At 39.8% G+C, this 19,970-nt stretch overlaps 1 protein-coding gene across 1 annotated transcript in view; it reads left to right on the top strand.

The window, feature by feature from the left end:
* VIPR2 (vasoactive intestinal peptide receptor 2) overlaps nucleotides 1–19,573 on the top strand; it is a 101,452-nt gene extending 81,879 nt beyond the window's left edge. The window contains exons 9-13 of the mRNA XM_032806343.2: nucleotides 784–853; nucleotides 7,596–7,687; nucleotides 13,003–13,132; nucleotides 13,220–13,261; nucleotides 14,858–19,573. Coding sequence (XP_032662234.1) covers nucleotides 784–853; nucleotides 7,596–7,687; nucleotides 13,003–13,132; nucleotides 13,220–13,261; nucleotides 14,858–15,031 — 508 coding nt within the window. The 3' untranslated portion in view covers nucleotides 15,032–19,573. The remainder of the gene's footprint in view (nucleotides 1–783; nucleotides 854–7,595; nucleotides 7,688–13,002; nucleotides 13,133–13,219; nucleotides 13,262–14,857) is intronic.
* The last annotated feature ends 397 nt before the right edge of the window (nucleotides 19,574–19,970 follow it).

The following is a 19,970-nucleotide window of genomic DNA, read 5'->3' as shown; positions in this document are numbered from 1 at the left end:
TGGTACAGATGATGGGTTATTCCTCACTTCTCAGGGAACCTATCTGCAATACCTCTAAAAAAATAAACTGAAAGTGATGCCATTCTTAAACTGATACCTTGCTATAGTCACCACAGTTGGACACATACAAACTATTAAATCTTTTTCCTATTTAAGGGTTTATCACTTGTAGCTTCTATTCTCTCAGAAGTTTTAAGCTCTGCTTCTTCATATGTGTTGAATACATACTAAAGTCAATAGGGGCTGTGGGCACTGAGAATGACTGACTGTAAAGTCAGATGGTCATTGAAGGGTAAAATGGCTTGGGGTGGAAAACTGTGAACAAATTATTTAAAGGGGAAATAAAAGTCCAATTTTTCAGATAAAGTTTCAGGCTTATTCTTCATATTTCCCAAACCAGTTCCACTCATCTGTAACCCAAATAGTCCAGCAGTAAATTATATCCTTTTAATTTCATCTATCAGTTATGTCAGATCATTCTGCTGCCTGTAGCTAAGCTCTTATTGGAAAAGTGTCATGACATAAAGAGTGAAACTAAACTTGAGAGTCCCTCCGGGGTATCTGCCTGGGTTTCTTCTGACACTGTTCTGTTTTAATTGATTTGAATATGCACATTAAAATCCAGTGAAAATAAAAATAAAAGCAGGAGAATATCAAATTCTATTGCTTAGAATTCACAAGACTTTTGTTTTGACATGTAAATCCAAAACACTTGTCTTCACATACCTCGCTTGCCAAATAAAATTAGTATTAATATAATTTTCCCTTTTACTCTTTTTATAGCTGCTGGGATACAAATGATCACAGTGGTCCTTGGTGGGTTATACGATTACCAATTTTAATTTCTATTATAGTAAGTAAACTACATTTTGCAATATGTATTATATATCAGTTTGCAGCCTTGTGCAGTGAATATACACATTATTCTTTACAACTAGCTAGAGACAGGCAAAAACTCCATTTTAATTAAATAAATTACTTTATAGGGGAGATTTTAAACAGATACCCAGGTCATTTAAGCTCATTGCCTTTAAAATTTAGCTGCCTCCTGTTAAATGACTGGTTGATTTTGTTTGTTTTGTTTTGTTTTAAACTCTCACCAGCTCAAGAACCTTACGGGAAGAAAACATCAAGTTAAACCTTTTACATGGATTATAGATTTACTTTTGTTTATAATTATTATTACAGCAGGAAAGAATGACAGCTGTGTATTTCTTTCCTTAACTAGTAGCCTAGAATTACATACATTAGACATGAAACATTTACACAGAAGGACATTTTTAGCATGCGACACAGGGATTGTGCTCCATAGAGTTCATTAATGTTAACTGAACACGTGCAGTTAAATTCTTGTTCGTTGTGTTGAAGATGTACCCATTAGTGTGCATAACAATAGCTATACCTCCAATCCTAAATACAAACACAACTGCAAACAGAAGCATTTTGTACAAATTAGCTGTAGCCTTCAGCGTCTCACTTGGTGATATTTTGCAGCTTCTGAATTATAGTGTTCATTAAGGGTCTAATTCAGCAAAGCACTTAAGAATGTCCTTAACTTTAAGTGCATGCCTAAGTGAGGTGCTAAATCAGGACCTAAACTGGCAGTCTACTCACTGAATGATCTATGTGTCAATACAAAGGACCTTATTCCTCCTTCATTAGAGTGAGTTCTACATTGTTTAAGCAAGACAGGGCAATAGGTGGTCCTTGGGTGAATTTGCATGAAATGAGGATTCACTAACATGAATGTTTTGCTACATAATGGGATGGACACTCAGCAGATGTACAGCATGAAGGGAAGCAAAAGTCCCAAAGGAGTTGGAGAAGTAAGGAGAATACACTGAATGATAAAACAAAATAAACCATACAAAATATTTCAAAAGTGCAAAATTAAAGCTCCTACTGACTTTTCATTTAAACAACTATTCTGTATGCAGGTAGGGTTGCCAACTTTCTAATCACATGAAACCAAACACCCCTGCCCCAACCCTTCTCTGAGGCCCCACTCCCCACTCACTCCATCCCCCCTCGCTGCTGGGGCAGAGGGGTGGGGTGGAGAGGTCCAGTGACACTTACCATAGCTCCCAGGAAGCGGCCGCTGGATCCTGCAGCCCCTGGGAGACCTCGCTGCACACCGACCGGAGCTGCCAGGGTCCCTTTTGGACCGGGCGTTCCGATCGAAAACTGGACACCTGGCAACCCTATATGCAGCTGAGCTTTCATGGGTCACTAGTGTCCCAGAAAATAATACTTCAAGCTGACCTTTGAAAAGTCCTAGAACTTGCAATATCTGAAGACAGCAGTTATCCGAGTGCATATTGACAGACTTGGTGCTCTAGAAGGATTCCTGCAAAGGCTGGGGAGCCTGCTTGAGGGAGGAAAGGATGTTTAATTAAACTCTTATGAATCTTAAGGTGACCAAATCTTAATTTGATTCTAGAGTTACACTGAGGTACAAAACAGCCCTCTGTTTTTCTACATCAATAATTGAATTGATATAGTAATAAAGTATGGAAACGTCCATGTACATGGATTGTATGGGCTCAGGTCGTGCACTCATTTGGGATCGGCTGTCTTTTTCCAGATCTGTTTTCTCTCATGAGCAGCATGCTTTGAGGGGTGAGAACAACAAAACAGAGCCTAGTGCTTCTGCTACTTAAACTGTAAATAAAATCACACTCCTGTCGGATTAAGTGATCCCCCAGCTGTTAATTCTGAATCACAGTTTTGTATCTGTGGTGTTAATTTGTGAAAGAGGTTCACAGTGGATTTGAGCCATTTGCAGAAAACTGAACTACACTGCTGAAAGACGTAGGAATGGACATTCAATCCCCCAGTGCAGCAGATGAGTTAAGGTGCGATAGTTACTTTGGTCTAGATTGTCTTTGCACCTAATGTTTGATAAGAGGCAGAGCCTACCTGTGCCAGTACAGGAAGAGCCCTGGGTAGCTGTCAGTTACAAATCCTGTCCTGTTTTCCCCTTCCTTTCTCAAAGGGGGAAGTTAATTGTTATAGACCTTTACATGATGCAACTTGTTCAGCTCTGTGGGGGCAGATCAAGGCTCTATCTACTCTCCACCGCACCCACCTGTCATTAGGGGAATAGCAGCTCTGTGCAGCCTTCTCTGTTCCCTGTGCTTGGATTCTTAATCCAGGTAAGCTCTGTGTGACTTTATGTACCCTGTGCAGTTATATAAGAGCAGGTTAAAATCTGGCCATTTATTATTAGTTAGGTAACACTGCAAGTACACCTCTACCCCGATATAACACGGTTCTCGGGAGCCAAAAAATCTCACCGCCTTATAGGTGAGACCGCGTTATATTGGGTTTGATCTGGTACTGCGTACTGGCAAGAGCCGGTACGCTGTGCCGGACTGCACCAGCTTCCTCTACAGCTTCCCCTGTGGTGATTTAAAGGGCTCGGGGCTCCAGTCGCTGTGGGGAGCCCCGAGCCCTTTAAATCACTGTCGGCACTCTGGCTGCGGGGCTCAGGCCGGGATTTAAAGGGCCCGTGGCTCCCCATAGTGACTGGAACCTCTGGCCCTTTAAATCCGGGCTCAGGCAGGGATTTAAAGGGCCCAGGGCTCCACACAAATTCAGATATAACGCTGTAAAGCAGCAGGGCTCAGGTGGTGCTTTAAAGGGCCCAGGGCCTCCTGCTGCTTTGCCGCGTTATATCCGAATTCCTGTTATATCGGGTCGTGCTATCGGGATAGGGGTGTATACACATGCCCTAATGTTCAAACTCAGGTGCCTGATGTTAAGCACCCAGAATAACTGGCTGGAGTATCCACAATTCCCACTGAAATCTAAAGGTGATGCTGTGTTCAGCACCTGTTAAAGTGAGGCCATGTTTATCTAGATGCCTAAATATAACTTCCAGCAAACAAGTTTGAAGTTTGAAACTTGTTTGCCAGAATTGAAGTAGCAGAAGCACTAGGCTCTGCTTGTTCTCACCCCTTAAAGCATGCTGCTCATGGAGCTTTGCAAAACATACTGTATAAGAAAACAAAGTCCTGCTGCCCCAAAGATCGTGCAGTCTGCCTCAAATACATATGATACATGAGACAACGTTAGAACCAAGACATTATGGACAAGTTGTCAGTAAGGAGATTAAGGTAGGATGTCTGTGAAATAAGTTGTTTTTGAGGAAGGCTTTCCTGAAGCAAAAGGAAAGCAACTGGAATATTTGAAAAGGGAAGCTGTTCTGTATTCACCATATGAAATAGCATGAACGAAGGCCCAAAGTGGAGTGTGGAGCAAGAAGGGGTTTTGATGAAGTGGGAGCAGAGACAGAGGCAAAATAAGAGTTGTGTGGCGATCTAAATGGGAAGATAAGAGTATAAATGTATTTTGAAAGGAAAGGCAAAGCAAGTGAAGCAACTCAAGCAAGGATTTACCTCTAATAGGTATAACAAACCAACCTTCACTCAGTATTCCCCTTTTTGGCATTAGTTTCTATGTTACTTCCAATTATTTTAGCTGGTTTAGGGGATTGCTTTAAAACAGCATTCTCAAACTGAGTTCTTCAGGGTCAGTCCTCACAGTCAATTCAGCATGTCAGAGGCCTTCCCTGGGTCTTTCCTCTGAATATTTTTGGCCTGAGAAATGTTCCTTGGCAGCCTTCCATGCGTCATGCTGTGGACATTTCAGAGTCTCTCTGATTTCTTTAATTGGAGATGTACTATACCAAACAGTTCATTTGGAGTACCACCCATGTTCTCCATTTGGCAAATGCCACCACAGCGATCCTTTTCCTTCCCCTCTCCCATACATATTGCTCTCATTTGTGTGTCTTTTCAGGTGGACACAAATCTGAATTAATAGGCTTTCAGAAACCAGAAGCAGTCATGTATCATATCAAAATAAGAGAGTTGTGTCCCTCGTGTTGTGACATATTAAAACTTTTGTAAAGGATTAAATAACAAGAAGGAGGTAACAAAAAGACATTTTAAGTGATACATGTACTCACAATGTAATTGGCTCAAAAGTTACTGTCAGTTTAAGGCAGCCAAAATGATAAGATCACTGATCTGGTGTCATTCCACTACCTTCCTATCTTCCTACTTTGTCATTTACCTCCACTGCTGTACCCATCCCTGACACTGCCCTGCATTTATATTATTGGCTTAATTTGCTGTCCTTAGCAGTTCATTCAACATGTGTATCATCTGCTTTCTGTATAAAGAATTTCCACCCCAAAGAATATTATGGAACTAAATCTACAATACTAAACAAAAAAATCTCCTGAAGTGTAAACGTACGCTGTCATTTGCTTCTAATCTTGTTATCTAAACATATTGAAATTATATGAGACTTTAAACTAAATATATATTTTTAAGATTAATTCAGATAAATCGGGGTCTTTAACAACTGTCCTAAGTGATCGTTTGAATTATAATCTCATATGCTACCTCAAGTATTTCTAGGATACATAGCAGCATGATATCTAAATGCCTGCTCTCTTTTGGCTGGATTTAATGCTCCAGTAGCTCTATCTTTTGAAGTGATACTCACATCATGCAAACAAAGATACTTGGTTAACGTTATCCGTACACAATGCTTATAAAATATCACTAAAGACCAACAGAAAAAATTGACTAGCCTCAAAAGAGACCTAGATACAAACATTTGAAATATAGTTCACCCAAATATAGTGCTCCAAGATATGCCCTTTGGCTCAGAAAACCAATTATTTTATTTGACTTTAAAAAAAGGACCACAGTTTTTAATGTTTTTTGATTGATAATAGTTTGTATTACAGGAGAAATTAGGGACCTCAGCTGAGACCAGGGCCCCATTTTGATAGGCACTGTACAAATACATAGCAAGAAATAGTCCCTGCCCCAACTATCTAAATAAACACGGGCAAAAGGAGAGGGGAAACGGAGATGAAGTGATTTGCCTATGGTCACCCAGGAGGTCAGTAGAAAAGCCAGGAATAGAATCTCTCTGCCACCACAGTGTCTTAGCCATTAGACCATATTGACTTTAACATACATACTTATAAAATGTATATCCCTGACCTTTGTACTGTGCTTCATTACACAAACCTGTGGACCCAACGGCAACAGTGAGAAGGCCTCATTCTGCTGAACTAACAGTGACTTCACTGGGAATTCTGCATATGGACAGGCTGCATATTTATCCTCTTTGTTTGTTCCTTTACTTCCGTGAGGTCCCCTTCTAATTTACTCTTTTACAAAAAAATTTACACCTAATTTTCCTAACTTTTTTTATATAATTGAGATCCTGTGTCCTGTCACTTTCTTCCACCATCCCTTCTTTAGCCCTAGCATTTCCTTTAACAGTAAAAGGCACAGAATGACATGCAATTATTATAATCACTTATTATTTATTTGCACTTAAAAAATGATACTGGGCATTTCATAGAAGACACCAAAAGTCATGGTGCCTCAAAGAGCTTTCAGTCAAAATGTTAGACTGAACAACCAGGGGCAGAGCTAGGGTGGGGAGAGACTAGGGCTACATCCATGCCAAGAAGTGGGTTCTGTTGAGCTGTGTGCACAGATTGGTGATTATGTTGATTATTTTGTTTGTTTTTTAAATATGAAAAATAAGATATTGGTCCCTGGCTCAGTGCCAGAATGTTTTCCTCTTGTATTTAATGCTTCTGCATCCCTGATCTGAGTTAGCTCACTTTACTGCTGTTAAGCACTATGAAGAAGGTTATATGGATGTAGGATGTTATACCTCACCTAACATTTACATGTTACTGTGCATGTTCAAAGTATTTTATAGACCATGTTACACAATCCAGCGCCATCTTACATGCCTGGCACTAAGGCATCTGTTCTATAGATTGGGAACTGAGGCAGAGGGGTTGAGGACTTGCCAAAGACCACAGAAGACGATATTATGGGAGATGGGACTCAGATGCAGCAATTTCTGATTTCCAGACCTGAGTTCAAGCCCACCCCTGGGTCAGATTATGCTTCTTTTTATCCAATTACTTCAGTTCCCCATCTGTAAAATGTGGATAATAGCACTTGCCTCTCACAGGGGAGTTGTGAGGGTAAATACATTAAAGATTGTGAGGTTTACACTTACTATGGTAATGCAGGGGCCATATCAGTACCTTAGATAGATATGCAAAGGCCCTTTTCATCATTGATTTATGAATACATTCCCTTCCATGAATCCAGACAGGGGAGTTAAGGGCCAAGTGTGGGAAAGAGTTATAAATAGGGTGTGCATTATCCCTTCAGCATCCAGTGGTAAATCCACCAAAGGGTTTAATATAACGTTAGGCTGTACTGAGACCTGACCAAAGCCCCATGCTTGAGAACATTCCCTTTAATGCGATTACTGGTGGAAAGGGATTTTGTCGGCTTTTAAGTATCTCAGAGGATGATTCCATAGTGGTATTTACAGTCATGCAGAGGTGTGTTGGATGTGACAAACTGTCAGTGAGGCAGGAAAGTGGCAGTAGATCTGAGAGAGGGCAAGTTAACGTGTCCTGGCAACAAGCACTCCCAGTTCACTAATGAACTGACTAGTCTTACCTCTTACCAGCACACTGCATACTAAAGTGAGGAGCTTGAAGTCACTTATATATATAATTTCTTTTGCAGATGAATTTTATACTTTTCATTAGTATTATAAGAATTTTACTGCAAAAGTTAAGATCACCCGATGTCGGAGGCAATGATCAGTCACAATACAAGTGAGTAATGTGTTTTAGAAACTTCATACAATATATGAAAGTAATCTATTTAAAGATTTCGTCTGTTGGAGCAGACTGCCAGCAACCATCCAGTGCTGTGATGCTGTGATAACTATTCGATACAATGGTACCCATTTTCAAATGGATGGATAGCTGGGGATAGAACCCTGGTTCAGCAAAGCTTGTAAACACATTGAAATCAACAATGTTATGAGATTTAAGCATATGCTGAAAGTTAAGCATGGATTTAAGTGTTTTGCTGAACAAGGGTCTTTAACAAGGTTAGTATTTATTATTGCTATAGGCTCCAATACAGAATCAGGGCCCCATTGTGCTAAGCTCTATACATATAATAAAAAGACAGACTCTGCCCAAAAAAGCCCAGATCCCAATGTAGATGCTCACTTGAGAACAAAAAATGGCATGTTGATGCCTAAGTCTAATTTGAGCACTGAAAACCCCAAGCCATCTAGTCACACACAGTAAGCCTTTTAATAGGGGTCCTTGTTAATTACCTGTGCACTTCACCAAAACAAGCTGTTGCTGTACATACATATTTAAAAAGCGAAAGAAACTTTCTGAAAATGCCAAAATGAAAAATACCCAATAAAACCTGTGTATATTTTCTGTAACCAGAGTGACATGTTTGGCACCTTACTGTTGCATCACAATATGGAAATATGCGTTGTAAAAATTCTCCTGTAGTTTCCACAAGTCATTTAAGAATCCAGCCATATTCTACAAAAATTTTCAACAAACCTCCTAGGATCATCCCTTAAGTCACATCAGGGGATGGATGTGCACTTTTCACCTGATGTTGTTTGAACTGGCTTTAGTTTATGGGCACTATATACCAACCTATCCATTTAAGCCTCAAACTTGGTTTTACTTGCTCTGTACTGATTTCAATAGGATGTGACAGGTCTCACAAAAATAATGTAGTGAATAAGATATTGTAATGTCTAGGCATTCTGTGTGGAGTATTAGGCTTGTGGTGTAGTGCTTATTTTTACACCCCTGACCCAGGAGCAACCATACTATTCAGGCAGGTACAGGGGGAGGGATAGCTCAGTGATTTGAGCATTGGCCTGCTAAATCCAGACTTGTGAGTTCAGTCCTTGAGGGGCCCATTTAGGGAACTGGGGTAGAAATCTGTCTGGGGATTGGTCCTGCTTTGAGGTTGGACTAGATGACTGAGGTCCCTTTCAACCATGATATTTTGAGGCGGAGGAGGGTCTTTAGGATAGCAGTATAAACATGCTGCCACATCTGTGCTGGGTGTTCCACTGAAGTGACCTGCTTTTCCTCCTTGCTCCCATTGAAGCCTAATGTAGCTGGCTTCAGGAGCAACTCTCTTATGGATCCATACGTGTGATGATACCTTGCTTCCCTGTTTTGGTAATTGAGTGGTTAGGGATTGTGATGTCTCAAGACAAAGAAACCCACCAGTAGAGATTGTAGCAGGTTGGGCTGGGGATACCTGAGCTCTCTGTGAAAGTGGCATGTTTGCTGTCTCAGCCAGTGGACCACAGGGCCACCTGGGAGGGGGGGCAAGTGGGGCAATTTGCCCGGGGCCCCGCAGGGGCCCCCATGAGAGTTTTTCAGGGCCCCTGTTGCAGGGTCCTTCACTCGTTCTGGGGACCCTGGAAAACTCTTACTGGGCCCGGGCCCCCGGAGCTTCTTCCGCTCCGGATCTTCGGTGATAATTCGGCCGTCGGGGGTCCTTCCGCACTGGGACCTGTTGCCGAAGCGCCCCGAAGACCCGCAGCGGGGGGTCCTTCTGCTCCAGGACCTGCCGCCAAAGAGCTGGGCCTTCGGCAGTAATTTGGTGGCGGAGGGCCCCGCTGCGGGTCTTTGGGGCACTTTGGCAGCAGAAGGACCCCCCACCACCAAATTACCGCCGAAGCAGGGGTCCCACACCACCAAGGGCCCCAGGCCTCCTGAATCCTTTGAGCGGCCCTGGTGGACCATGCTGAATGGCCAGCTCAATCCATGGACCACCCGACTTGAGATTTTGGGGTCTCCTGTTTATCATTCAGAAAACTGAACAGACTGTGGGCAGGACATCTGTACAGTCACCTCTTCTTGCAAGAGCTATTCTTCCCCTCCCCCGCCCCATCTTCATTTTTATACTTCTGTTCAGTCCAGTGTACTCTGTTTTTCTCCAAGCATCCTCCATAGGGCATCTCAGTGTCTTACAGTTTAGGCTGCTTACTAGAAGCAGACTTGTTTTTCACTGTTCGTCAGTGTGAACTCTGCTCTTAGAGTCTGGTTGCCTGGTTTTTAATTTTGGTTTGGATGGTGTTTTGCTGTTCAGTAGAGACCCATGAGAGTGGTAGATCAAGCTCACTGAGAAATATTGATTCTGAAGAGCAATTTAAAGGTCCAGAAGCCTCATTTATGTACATTCAAATGCAATTTCTAAAATGCAGAGGGGCATGAGGCTATTTTTGTATGGATGTTTCCTCCATTAAAGTGTCAGTGTCATACAGAGTTAGCTCAGCAGTCAGTCAAAGATTATTAAAACAAAAATGCTAATGTGAAAGTTGAGAAACAATGAAAGTGAAGCATGAGATCACAAGGTGCAGAGTTTGTGTAAATGGTCTGGAATTTTATAACTTGTGTGGTTTGCAAAAGTCAGGATCATCGTGGAGGCTTTGACTTTAAATGAACTGAAATTTTTGGTGTGGATATGGGGAGGTTTTTTGTTAAATTAGGACTTGATTGTGCAACCTTCTTTCATACTGGTAAGCACTTACTGATATCCTTAGCTCCACTGATTTCTGTGAGGCTGCTTAGCAACATGAGTGACTGTTCCATAGTCCATCAATTAGTTCTGGAGACATATGACAAGATAAAGTGGTTGCATGACATATCATTATGCATTCTGGAAAGAGTCGCACCAGGTTCTGCCAGGAAAAGTAGATATTGCGTTACATTTTCAAAAGTGCCTAAGTGATACTGAAAGTCAGTGAGACCTGGACTCCTACGGACCAGATCCTCAAAGGTATTCAGGCTTCTAACTTCCAGTGAAATTAGTGGGAGTTAGGAGTCTAAATATCTTTTGAGGATCTGGACTTAAGTCACTTTTGAAAATGGGACTTTAGCTTTTAGATAATTTAGGCACTTTTGAAAAAGTTAATGTTCCTCTACAACATCAGTAGCATGCCTCCATCCATGGAATGAAATTCATCCATTGTAGAAGGCCCTGCCAGGTCCTACACTTTTCATAATCCCTTAATGTAAGTCTTAAGTAGGGTGTAGGATCATGAGTACACTTTCTGCCCTGAGATTAATTTGATACCCACAAACAGAAATCAAAGATAAATTTTCATAACATTCATATTATTTTAGTTAAAGTCTTCACGATTATGTGAGACGGGTTAATGTAAGCTATATGGCCATATATAATGAAAAAGATTGCTAATATTTATTAGAAATTTTAATCTAAATTCAAATATAATTGTAAAAATTGGGACCACTGACTCCTAAATGACTACAAGGAAACATTAAATTTTAAAAAGTCATACAAGAGAACAGTTTTGACCATGGCTGACCAAGCCATGACAACTCGGTTTTACCGAGCCAGTCATTTTATATATAGAGAGAGGTAAATTAAATTTGACTTCTATCCATTTGTCAAGATTCTTATTTCCTTTCTAACTCCCCCACAAGCCAAATAGGGGCAGATGTTGATTCACTAATTTGTTCTGATTAAATATTTTGGTTTTATTATTCTTTATTTTTTGCCCTTCCCAGTTCACTCCTCTTCTCTGTTTTTCCTCTTCCCCACCTGCTGCCTTTCCCTCTTCTCTCTTTCATCCGCTTTACTGCTGGTTTGATTTTGGTGGTCGGAAAGCTATATTGAAGGCATGAAGGCTGGAAGCAGTGAGATTTGTGGTCATTCTTCTCTCCTCCAGTAGTGAATTTCAAAGCTAGGACATTTTGATGAGGAAGCCCTGTCTTCCACTGTCATTGGTTTCACCTTGAGGTCCAGACATATTGTGATTCCTGAGGACCTTTGCTGTCCAGAAGGTCATTGTCACTTAGACAGAGGCAGCCTCTAAAATATTTTGAGCATGATCCATGGAGGGCTTTGAGGACTGGCACAGACACTTTCAAATAGAGGGATTTTCAAATGCCTGGTCTCCTAAATAGACAGTTTGGGTTTAAGATGGTTGCTTCAAGACAGCCTATCTGTTTCATTGCTGAGTCTAGTTATGGTCAAGACAGCGATGACTCACTGGACTCTCTATGTTAACTTTTTGCATTTTATCTAAGATCAGGCATCCATATAATATGTAAAGTTTATGTTATTAAAATAAAATGAGTGACAGCTAAAGGATAATTAGCTTCCCACCTTTTCAAAGGTTTACTGTCAATTTGACAAAATCATGCTGCTTAATAAATTAAAGTTCTATCTCCAGATACTTATATAATTTTCTCTTCTACCTCAATAATTATTGTTACGTAACTCATGGAATTTTAATTAATGAAGGGTAAATGCTTCATATCATCAGTATAAATATGAGGTTTTAGGACTCTGGGATCAGTGTATAATTGCTCATGAAATCCCATGGTTGAAGGATTGCTCTGGGACCACATTCTCTAGGCACTGTTTACATGTTGTACATTTTAAATGTATTTTAATTTTGAAATTAAAGAAAATGAAGATGTCTGTATAACTCTCCAGTATTCCCTACTGTTTGGGTCAGATCTACTATGCTCTGACACTTCATGCAATCTAAAAAGAGCTAGGATTGCCTGGACGAAAGCACTGTGGAAGGCAGCCATAAGGCTGTTGTCCAAGGACCTCCTCACAAACCTGGACATAGGGGCCACATTGTGGACAAGAGGAGTATGTCAAGGATGGAGCTACAGCACGCCATACTGTGGAGATTCTGGAGCCTGGTGGTCTGTAGGACAGCCCAAGGAGGTTTCTGAATTTAGACAGCCCTCACGTGGCTGTCTGAGTTATGCCGGGGGCTTCTCTAGCCCCTGAAACAGCCCCAAAATCAAGAGGGTGCAAAGGTAGCTTAAAGCCACTATAGCTCTTTGAATCATAGCACAGAATCTCACCTAGTGACTACAAGGCTAGTGTGGAGCTTACTATAGCAAAGATATGAGAGAAAATATAGTTTTCAGTAGGTATGAGTGGCCCTTATGAAGAATATTAATTTACAGATCATACTGTTTGAGGGCTTACAGGATTGCTCTAAAAAGAAAACAATAATGCACTAAATATATATGTTACTGAAACAAGACTTTGCTGGGATACTCCATTAAGCTCCAATTCTTCTGTTCTGATTATTTAGGAGACTTGCAAAATCAACATTGCTGCTTATTCCGTTATTTGGAGTTCACTACATGGTGTTTGCTGTATTTCCTATACGCATTTCCAGTCACTATCAGATAATTTTTGAGTTATGTTTGGGATCTTTTCAGGTAAATTCTAAACCTTTACAAATTTTAAATCTTTTACTGATTGAGTTCAGAGCTGTGTACTAACTGATACACATTATCTGTTTACAGGGGCTGGTTGTTGCAGTCCTGTACTGCTTTTTGAACAGTGAAGTAAGTTTCCCTTTTCTCCCCAGTGATATTGAACAATGTTTTCAATTTAGTACCAATAAGTGTAGTAGCAGCCTTAGCTGTCTAGTATATAAATCATAAAAGGTATCAGTGGTTATTATTGTACAGAATATGGTGATTTCTATATGAAAGGGGATTATATTAGATATAAAAAACACCATACTAAGGCATAATTGTGGGGGGAAGGGAGGTTAAACTCTATCTGAGCCCTAACACCAGGACGCGTTATTAAATTCTACCCTTACTGTTTATTAATCTAAGAAAATCCCAAAGGTTTAGTCCTGACCCTATTGCAGTCAGTGGGAGGTTGTTGTTTTTTATTGGATTCAGAGGGCCTAAGGTTTCATTACAAAACTTTCAAAGGTTAATTTTGGAAATTCTCTGGGACACATTTCAGCCTGCACAATTAGAACCAGGCTTTCAAAAATCCTCAGCACCCAACAGCTCCCATTGTTCTTGAAGTGCACCTGTGGTGCTGATGATTTATGTTGTTCTCAATAGGAGTTGCAGGGTGCAGAGTGCTTCTGAAAATCTGACCACTTCCTTCAGGTGCCTACATAGGAGCCTGTGCTCTTTCAAAAATCGGAGGACTTGCTTAGGTCCCTAAATGGGAGCTTCTGGATGCTCAGCTCTTACTACAATTTAGCCCTTATTGTACGACTTGGCACATGTAGTCCCTCCTTCACAGTGCTGTCATCTGACTTCAGATGATGACCAATAGACTCGAGGACATATCCTCTGAGTAAGAAGATGCCATTTTTGCACAGTCACTTTTCAGAGTAGAAACACGCTTTAAATAATATAGAGTATATCACAGACAGAGTGTGTGCAATTGCTAGAGTGAAGGATTAGGAGCCAGATCTGAGTTTTCCTGGCTCTGACATTGATGTGCTGCATTATCTTGGGCTAGTCACTGAATTATTTATGCCTTGGCTTACTCATCTGTAAAAACTTATCATAAATAGCTACCCACCATTTTTATAAACCCTTTTTATTGTTCTCTTCTCATTCTTCAGACAAGTCAATACACTTTAAATTCTGGAGCTAGGAAATGTATTAGTCAACTGCTCTTGGTAATAACAGAGTTCTGAGTTGTTGTTATTATTAATAATAATAGTTAGCCGCTGCCACCTGAGGATTTTGGAGCTATATCCTAGGAAGGCAGTTGTGGTAAGTATTACACCCATGTTAAAGTTGGGGAGATAAAGAGATGTTATGCGACTTTCTTTGGATCACACAATAAATCCATAGTAAAGCTAGACTTAGACTCCAGGTTCTCATGCCTCTGCTTTAATCTCAAGATTGTACTGCCTATCTGAATTTAGAAGACTTGTGTTTACTTTCATTTTTCTTCCTACTTCGCAGGAGGCCAAAGGGTTATGGCACATTTTCAGGTCCTGGGATGGAAGGCACAATATGAGTTCAAAGTATTATTAATAACTCTTCTGAGACTCTTTGACTCAATTTTGTTTTCAAGGAAAAATAGAGATTTTAGTAGTTTGCATGTGACACTAATGAAAGCACAAATGTTTCCCGTGTAAAGTGTGTTTTTAGCTCACATGCATTTTTTAAATATAGGTCCAAGGTGAGCTGAAAAGAAAATGGCGGAGTTTGTGTTTGAGCCAGACAGTGGGCCGCGACTACAGACTCCATAGCTGTTCTGTTTCTCGAAATGGCTCAGAAAGTGTCTCCCAGCTCCATCGGAATTCAGAGGCGCAGTCTTTTATGCAGACAGAGACCACAGTGATATAAACCATGTAGCTCAAACTAAAGACTATGGGACCTATCACTATGTGGAGCTCAATGTAATATTTTCTAAAATGAACCATTTATGCTTTGCTTTTCTACATATTGCTATCTGGAGAATGGCCTGGCACAGCAAATCAGGTAACAGATGGACAGGCGGCTTTGCAGACATTTTGGCCTAGCTCCCCAAAGGCATTTAGCTGCCTAACTCCCGTTGATTTGAAAGCAATAGTAGTTAGGCCCTAAATACTTTTGGAGATCTGAGCCTTTGTGCTTTTATTTAGTCCTGTTCACATTACATCCTGTCATTTGTACTAGAAGTAACTATTCTAAATATAATTTATTTTAATGCTCTATTTCTATTTATATATCTCTCTTAATATGTAATGTATGCTGAACCCCACTCAATGTATGTTGCTTTGGTCCATGTTTAAGGAGGTAGGGTGGGAAGTGAGGGAGAATATCGTATATACTATCTATACTTAATAGAATGTTTCTTTCACACAGACACTAGACCCTACTATAGCAAACAAAATTGAAATAGATATATTTAGGGCCATATGTATGTTCTTGATCCCCATATGGAAATCCAGTTAATGGCGGTAGGAATTTAGCATACAGATGAAGGGCATTATAAGTCCATATTTTGCACAGAGGACAATGTTAGTCCTTCTTAGCTCCTTACATAAATCCTAATTCAATTCAGAGCTACCTCACTGCAATATTTGATCCTAAGGGCTTGATCCTGCTTTCCTGCACGAATGCCCATTTCTACATATCTTAATGCAGAATGTGGGGCTAGCCCTGCAGTCCTTACAGAAAAGCCCAATGCACAGTAGTGGTCATCATTAAACAGTCAGCATTTGCCAATAGTGGTATCTGAGATTACTAGAATTCTACCCCATGCTAAAAATCAAAAATATCTCTGGTAACTGTGTGGTAACTTTTGGCAAATGTTAATGATTTTAATGACTTCTACTCCATCTGATTTTTTTCTACCTACCTGACAGTACATGTATGTGTTTCAGAAAGGCAGGGCTGAACCTTAATACCCTAGCCATCAGGTTCTATGAGTTCTCAAAAATGGTATCCTCTTTGCTTTGCTTCAAAAGAAAAATATATTTTGGTTACATTTGTGATAGATGTCCATCATATAAAATAAACAGACAGAAAGGAACCCACACTGACATTAGAAAAGAGTTAGGAACACATAGAAGACAAACTGGGCACCTCAATCTCTTATTACCTAACTTTCTAAAGAGGTATTTTCCTAATAGAACAGCCTAGTGAAGGCTAAACAGGAATGGACATCCCACTCACCCACTGAAAACATGTTTTTATACATAATGATTTTATTAAAATATATCTCTAGAACTTCACATTTGGCAGCTAAAATTAAGTGTATCAAATTATAACTACTACTGGAGTTTAATGAACTATGTAAATACTTTCAACATAATGCCATTTTATATCTGTGAGGTGATTGAAAATGCAATCCTGACCAGCAAGGCCAGAAAAAAAACAGACACAATCTCTTTCAAATGACCATAAAAGGCATAAATTGAAAGCATTTTTGGTAACCTAAAGCCCCTTATGTAGCCACAGTGAAATGAAAGACACGGAGCTGACAAGTGCTTATAAATACACACACAACTTCTGCAATCTTATAAGACATAAGCACTGTTATGTTTACCTCTCGTGTCACAACTGACCATGTCCTCTCTCAATAACAAGTGTGAATACTGTGCATTTGCATGAGTATTTTGCCTCATAAACTGAAGTGTTACCACAATATTTCAAACAGGAAATTGTACATTATGTGACAGTTGCCATGATTTAAATAATAATCACTTAATTCATATCTTCTAATTAGTATTACCAATAAACACCCTGTATTGTAGTTCATTTTAAGTAACAATAAGTAATAGAAATAATATTGTTTTGTGTAACAATCTATTTATTGCCATATTCACAAACAGTAGCCTTGGTTCAAAAGGTAAATAGTTACTGTTGCACAACTAAGGCTTTTCCTGTTTTACAAAAATAATCTGACAATCAAGGGACTTTCATACCAGCCTTTTCTACCTTAAACCACTCAGAATATTTTGTAGAGACAGTCACTTGTCAAGCTAACTTAAAAAGTTTAAAAAATTTGACTGTTTAGTGATACGTGTGGGTTAACATTGGTCAAAATATTCAGATATTTGGAACAAATTGGTAAACTAAACAGTAATAAGTCACCAGGACCAGATGGTATTCACCCAAGTTTTCCGAAGGAACTCAAATGTGAAATTGTAGGACTACTAACTGTAGTCAGCTTCTGTACCAAATGACTGGAGGATAGCTAACGTGATGCCAATTTTTTAAAAGGGCTCCAGAGATGACCCCGGCAATTACAGGCCAGTAAGCCTGACTTCAGTACCAAAGTAAAGTGGTTGAAACTATAGTAAAGAACAGAATTCTCAAACACAGAAATGAACATAATTTGTTGGGGAATAGTCAACATGGTGTTTGTAATGAGAAATCATGCCTCACCAATCTACTAGAATTCTTTGAGGGGGTCAACAAGCATGTGGGCAAGAGGGATCCAGTGGATATAGTGTATTTAGATTTTCAGAAAGTCTTTGACAAGGTCACTCATCAAAGGCTCTTAAGCAAAGTAAGCAGTCATGGGATCAGAGGGAAGGTCCTCCCATGGATTGGTAACTGCTTAAAAGATAGGAAACAAAGGGTAGGAATAAATGGTCAGTTTTCAGAATGGAGAGAGATAAATAGTGGTGTCCCCCAGGGGTCTGTACTGGGATGAGTCCTATTCAACATATTCATAAATGATCTGGAAAAAGGGGTAAACAGTGAGGTGGCAAAATTTGCAGATGACACAAAACTACTCAAGATAGTTAAGTCCCAGGCAGACTGCGAAGAGCTACAAAAGAATCTCTTTTGTGACTGGGCAACAAAATGGCAGATGAAATTCAGTGCTGATAAATGCAAAGTAATGCACATTGGAAAACATAATCCCAACTATACATATGAAATGATGGGGTCTAAATTATCTGTTACCACTCAAGAAAGAGATCTTGGAGTCATTAGCAGAACCTGAAACCTGGTGATTTTGCATGGTTTTCAGTTTCATTATATCTCGTACATCTAAAATACACTGGGACAGGTTGTGGCTGATCTTGTGTCTAAGGCATGGGGAGAAGGCCAGATTGTGTTTCTCTTACTTATTCTGAATAACACTGCACATCACAAATAGCCCCTCTGACATCAATACATTGTCTTTTTCATCTGGACAGAGTGGAGATCGTGGGATGGGGCACAGGTAACTGTTTGTGGCTCCCTGATCTGGAGCTACCCTACATTAGCACAAGTTGGAGCTGCTCTGGAACAACTGTAACTTATGCCTCTGCTGTAAGGCTCCACAAAGACCCTACTCCAGTAGTGGATAAGGAGTATGCCTGCTCAACTCTATCGCATCCTTCTCCCTACCCTAGGGCACTCTGGGAATACCCTCTCCCTTCTCTGACACTGGGGATGGGAAGGCATTTGGCACAAAAGTGAGGTACAAAGTGCCTTAGCAGACCAGAGAAAGGCTCTTCTCAGTGTAGTACCACAATCTGGCCCTTCACAACTTTCGGGGATGAGAAAGGGAAGAGATGTGTAAACTGTCATCTCCCAAACTTATCTCCCCACCTCATCCAAATTACACCCAGGGAAAGTGACAATGTGTAAATGACAAAAGCCAAAATTCTCCTTCTCCACTTTATGTGCAGAATTTGTAACACATCCCTAATGATAATCAAATACTAAACTCTTCTGGCAACATCAAGTAGAACTGACAGGCAAAGTGCAGAAAGAACTACTCTGTATTTATAAGTTATCATTCCATAATCTTAGACTACAGCCCTGTATCTGCAGTGATGCAGCAAGCTGTGTCATTTACCAACAAAAGATTACTTTTAAATTACCACCTGTGCCTATATACACCTTGATAATCTCTGGGTAGTGAATACTGCACTGCCATTACCAAACTGCATGATTTAGTACACTGTGCAATTTTTGTGATTTAAATAAAACGTCAAGATAAACACTTTTTCTGACAAGTATGTTATGAGGACTACATCACCATAACATTGAATACAGAAAATTCCAGAGTCTGCTTTAATAAGCCAGTATAAAAATGTATTTTGTCAGTGATACATCTTATACTAATGTGTAATTAAACATAATCCAGGTACATCTACTTTGTAAGCTACTTTATACTAGGCTACTATGTATAAAACTACTTCATTTCTATATGTACTGTAATAAGATTATTTACATCCTGCAACTTTTTCCTAGTGCATTCGCATAAGAAACTGTTTAACACATTCTCTTTGGTCCTCTGTATTGATAATGGTTTTTATGTGTCAAGTACAGTAAACCTTAAACATGATGTAAATGAATGGTATTTTTTACAAAATGTACAGATTATGATGATGTATAGATAAATGTGTGTAAATAGATTTGCTTTTCATACTTGTAATACAGCATCTGGGGTCTCTGTTATCCTACTGATTTATAATGTCATAATGCTTACAGATTTCTCTGGGGTTTACTCCATGCAGCATCTGTGAAAAAGCAGATGTTCACATGCTTTATTCTAACAACAGGAATGCAGTTTACTCAGTTTTGTAGCACACTTTAGCCATAAAAGACTGAAAATAGTGTCAGAAAATAGTATTTGTGGATGGTTTGGTTCAACACCTGCACTGCTTAAACCTCCCAACTGGTCACGTGATCCATATGCTCATTGATATGTCAGGCCAGAGATATTCCAAGAGATGTGTCTTTAATTAATGCTTTGCTTTTTAGTAAACAACTTTAATCCTTGCATGTAAAAAAGTAACCCTGAGATTTTTCTTTGAGAAGTAGGTGATCTTTATTCAACTCTAGTGAATTTGTG

Source organism: Chelonoidis abingdonii, chromosome 2 (genome assembly GCF_003597395.2).
Source record: "Chelonoidis abingdonii isolate Lonesome George chromosome 2, CheloAbing_2.0, whole genome shotgun sequence".
Lineage (NCBI taxonomy): Eukaryota > Metazoa > Chordata > Testudines > Testudinidae > Chelonoidis > Chelonoidis abingdonii.
This window is presented reverse-complemented; position numbering and strand designations above follow the sequence as displayed.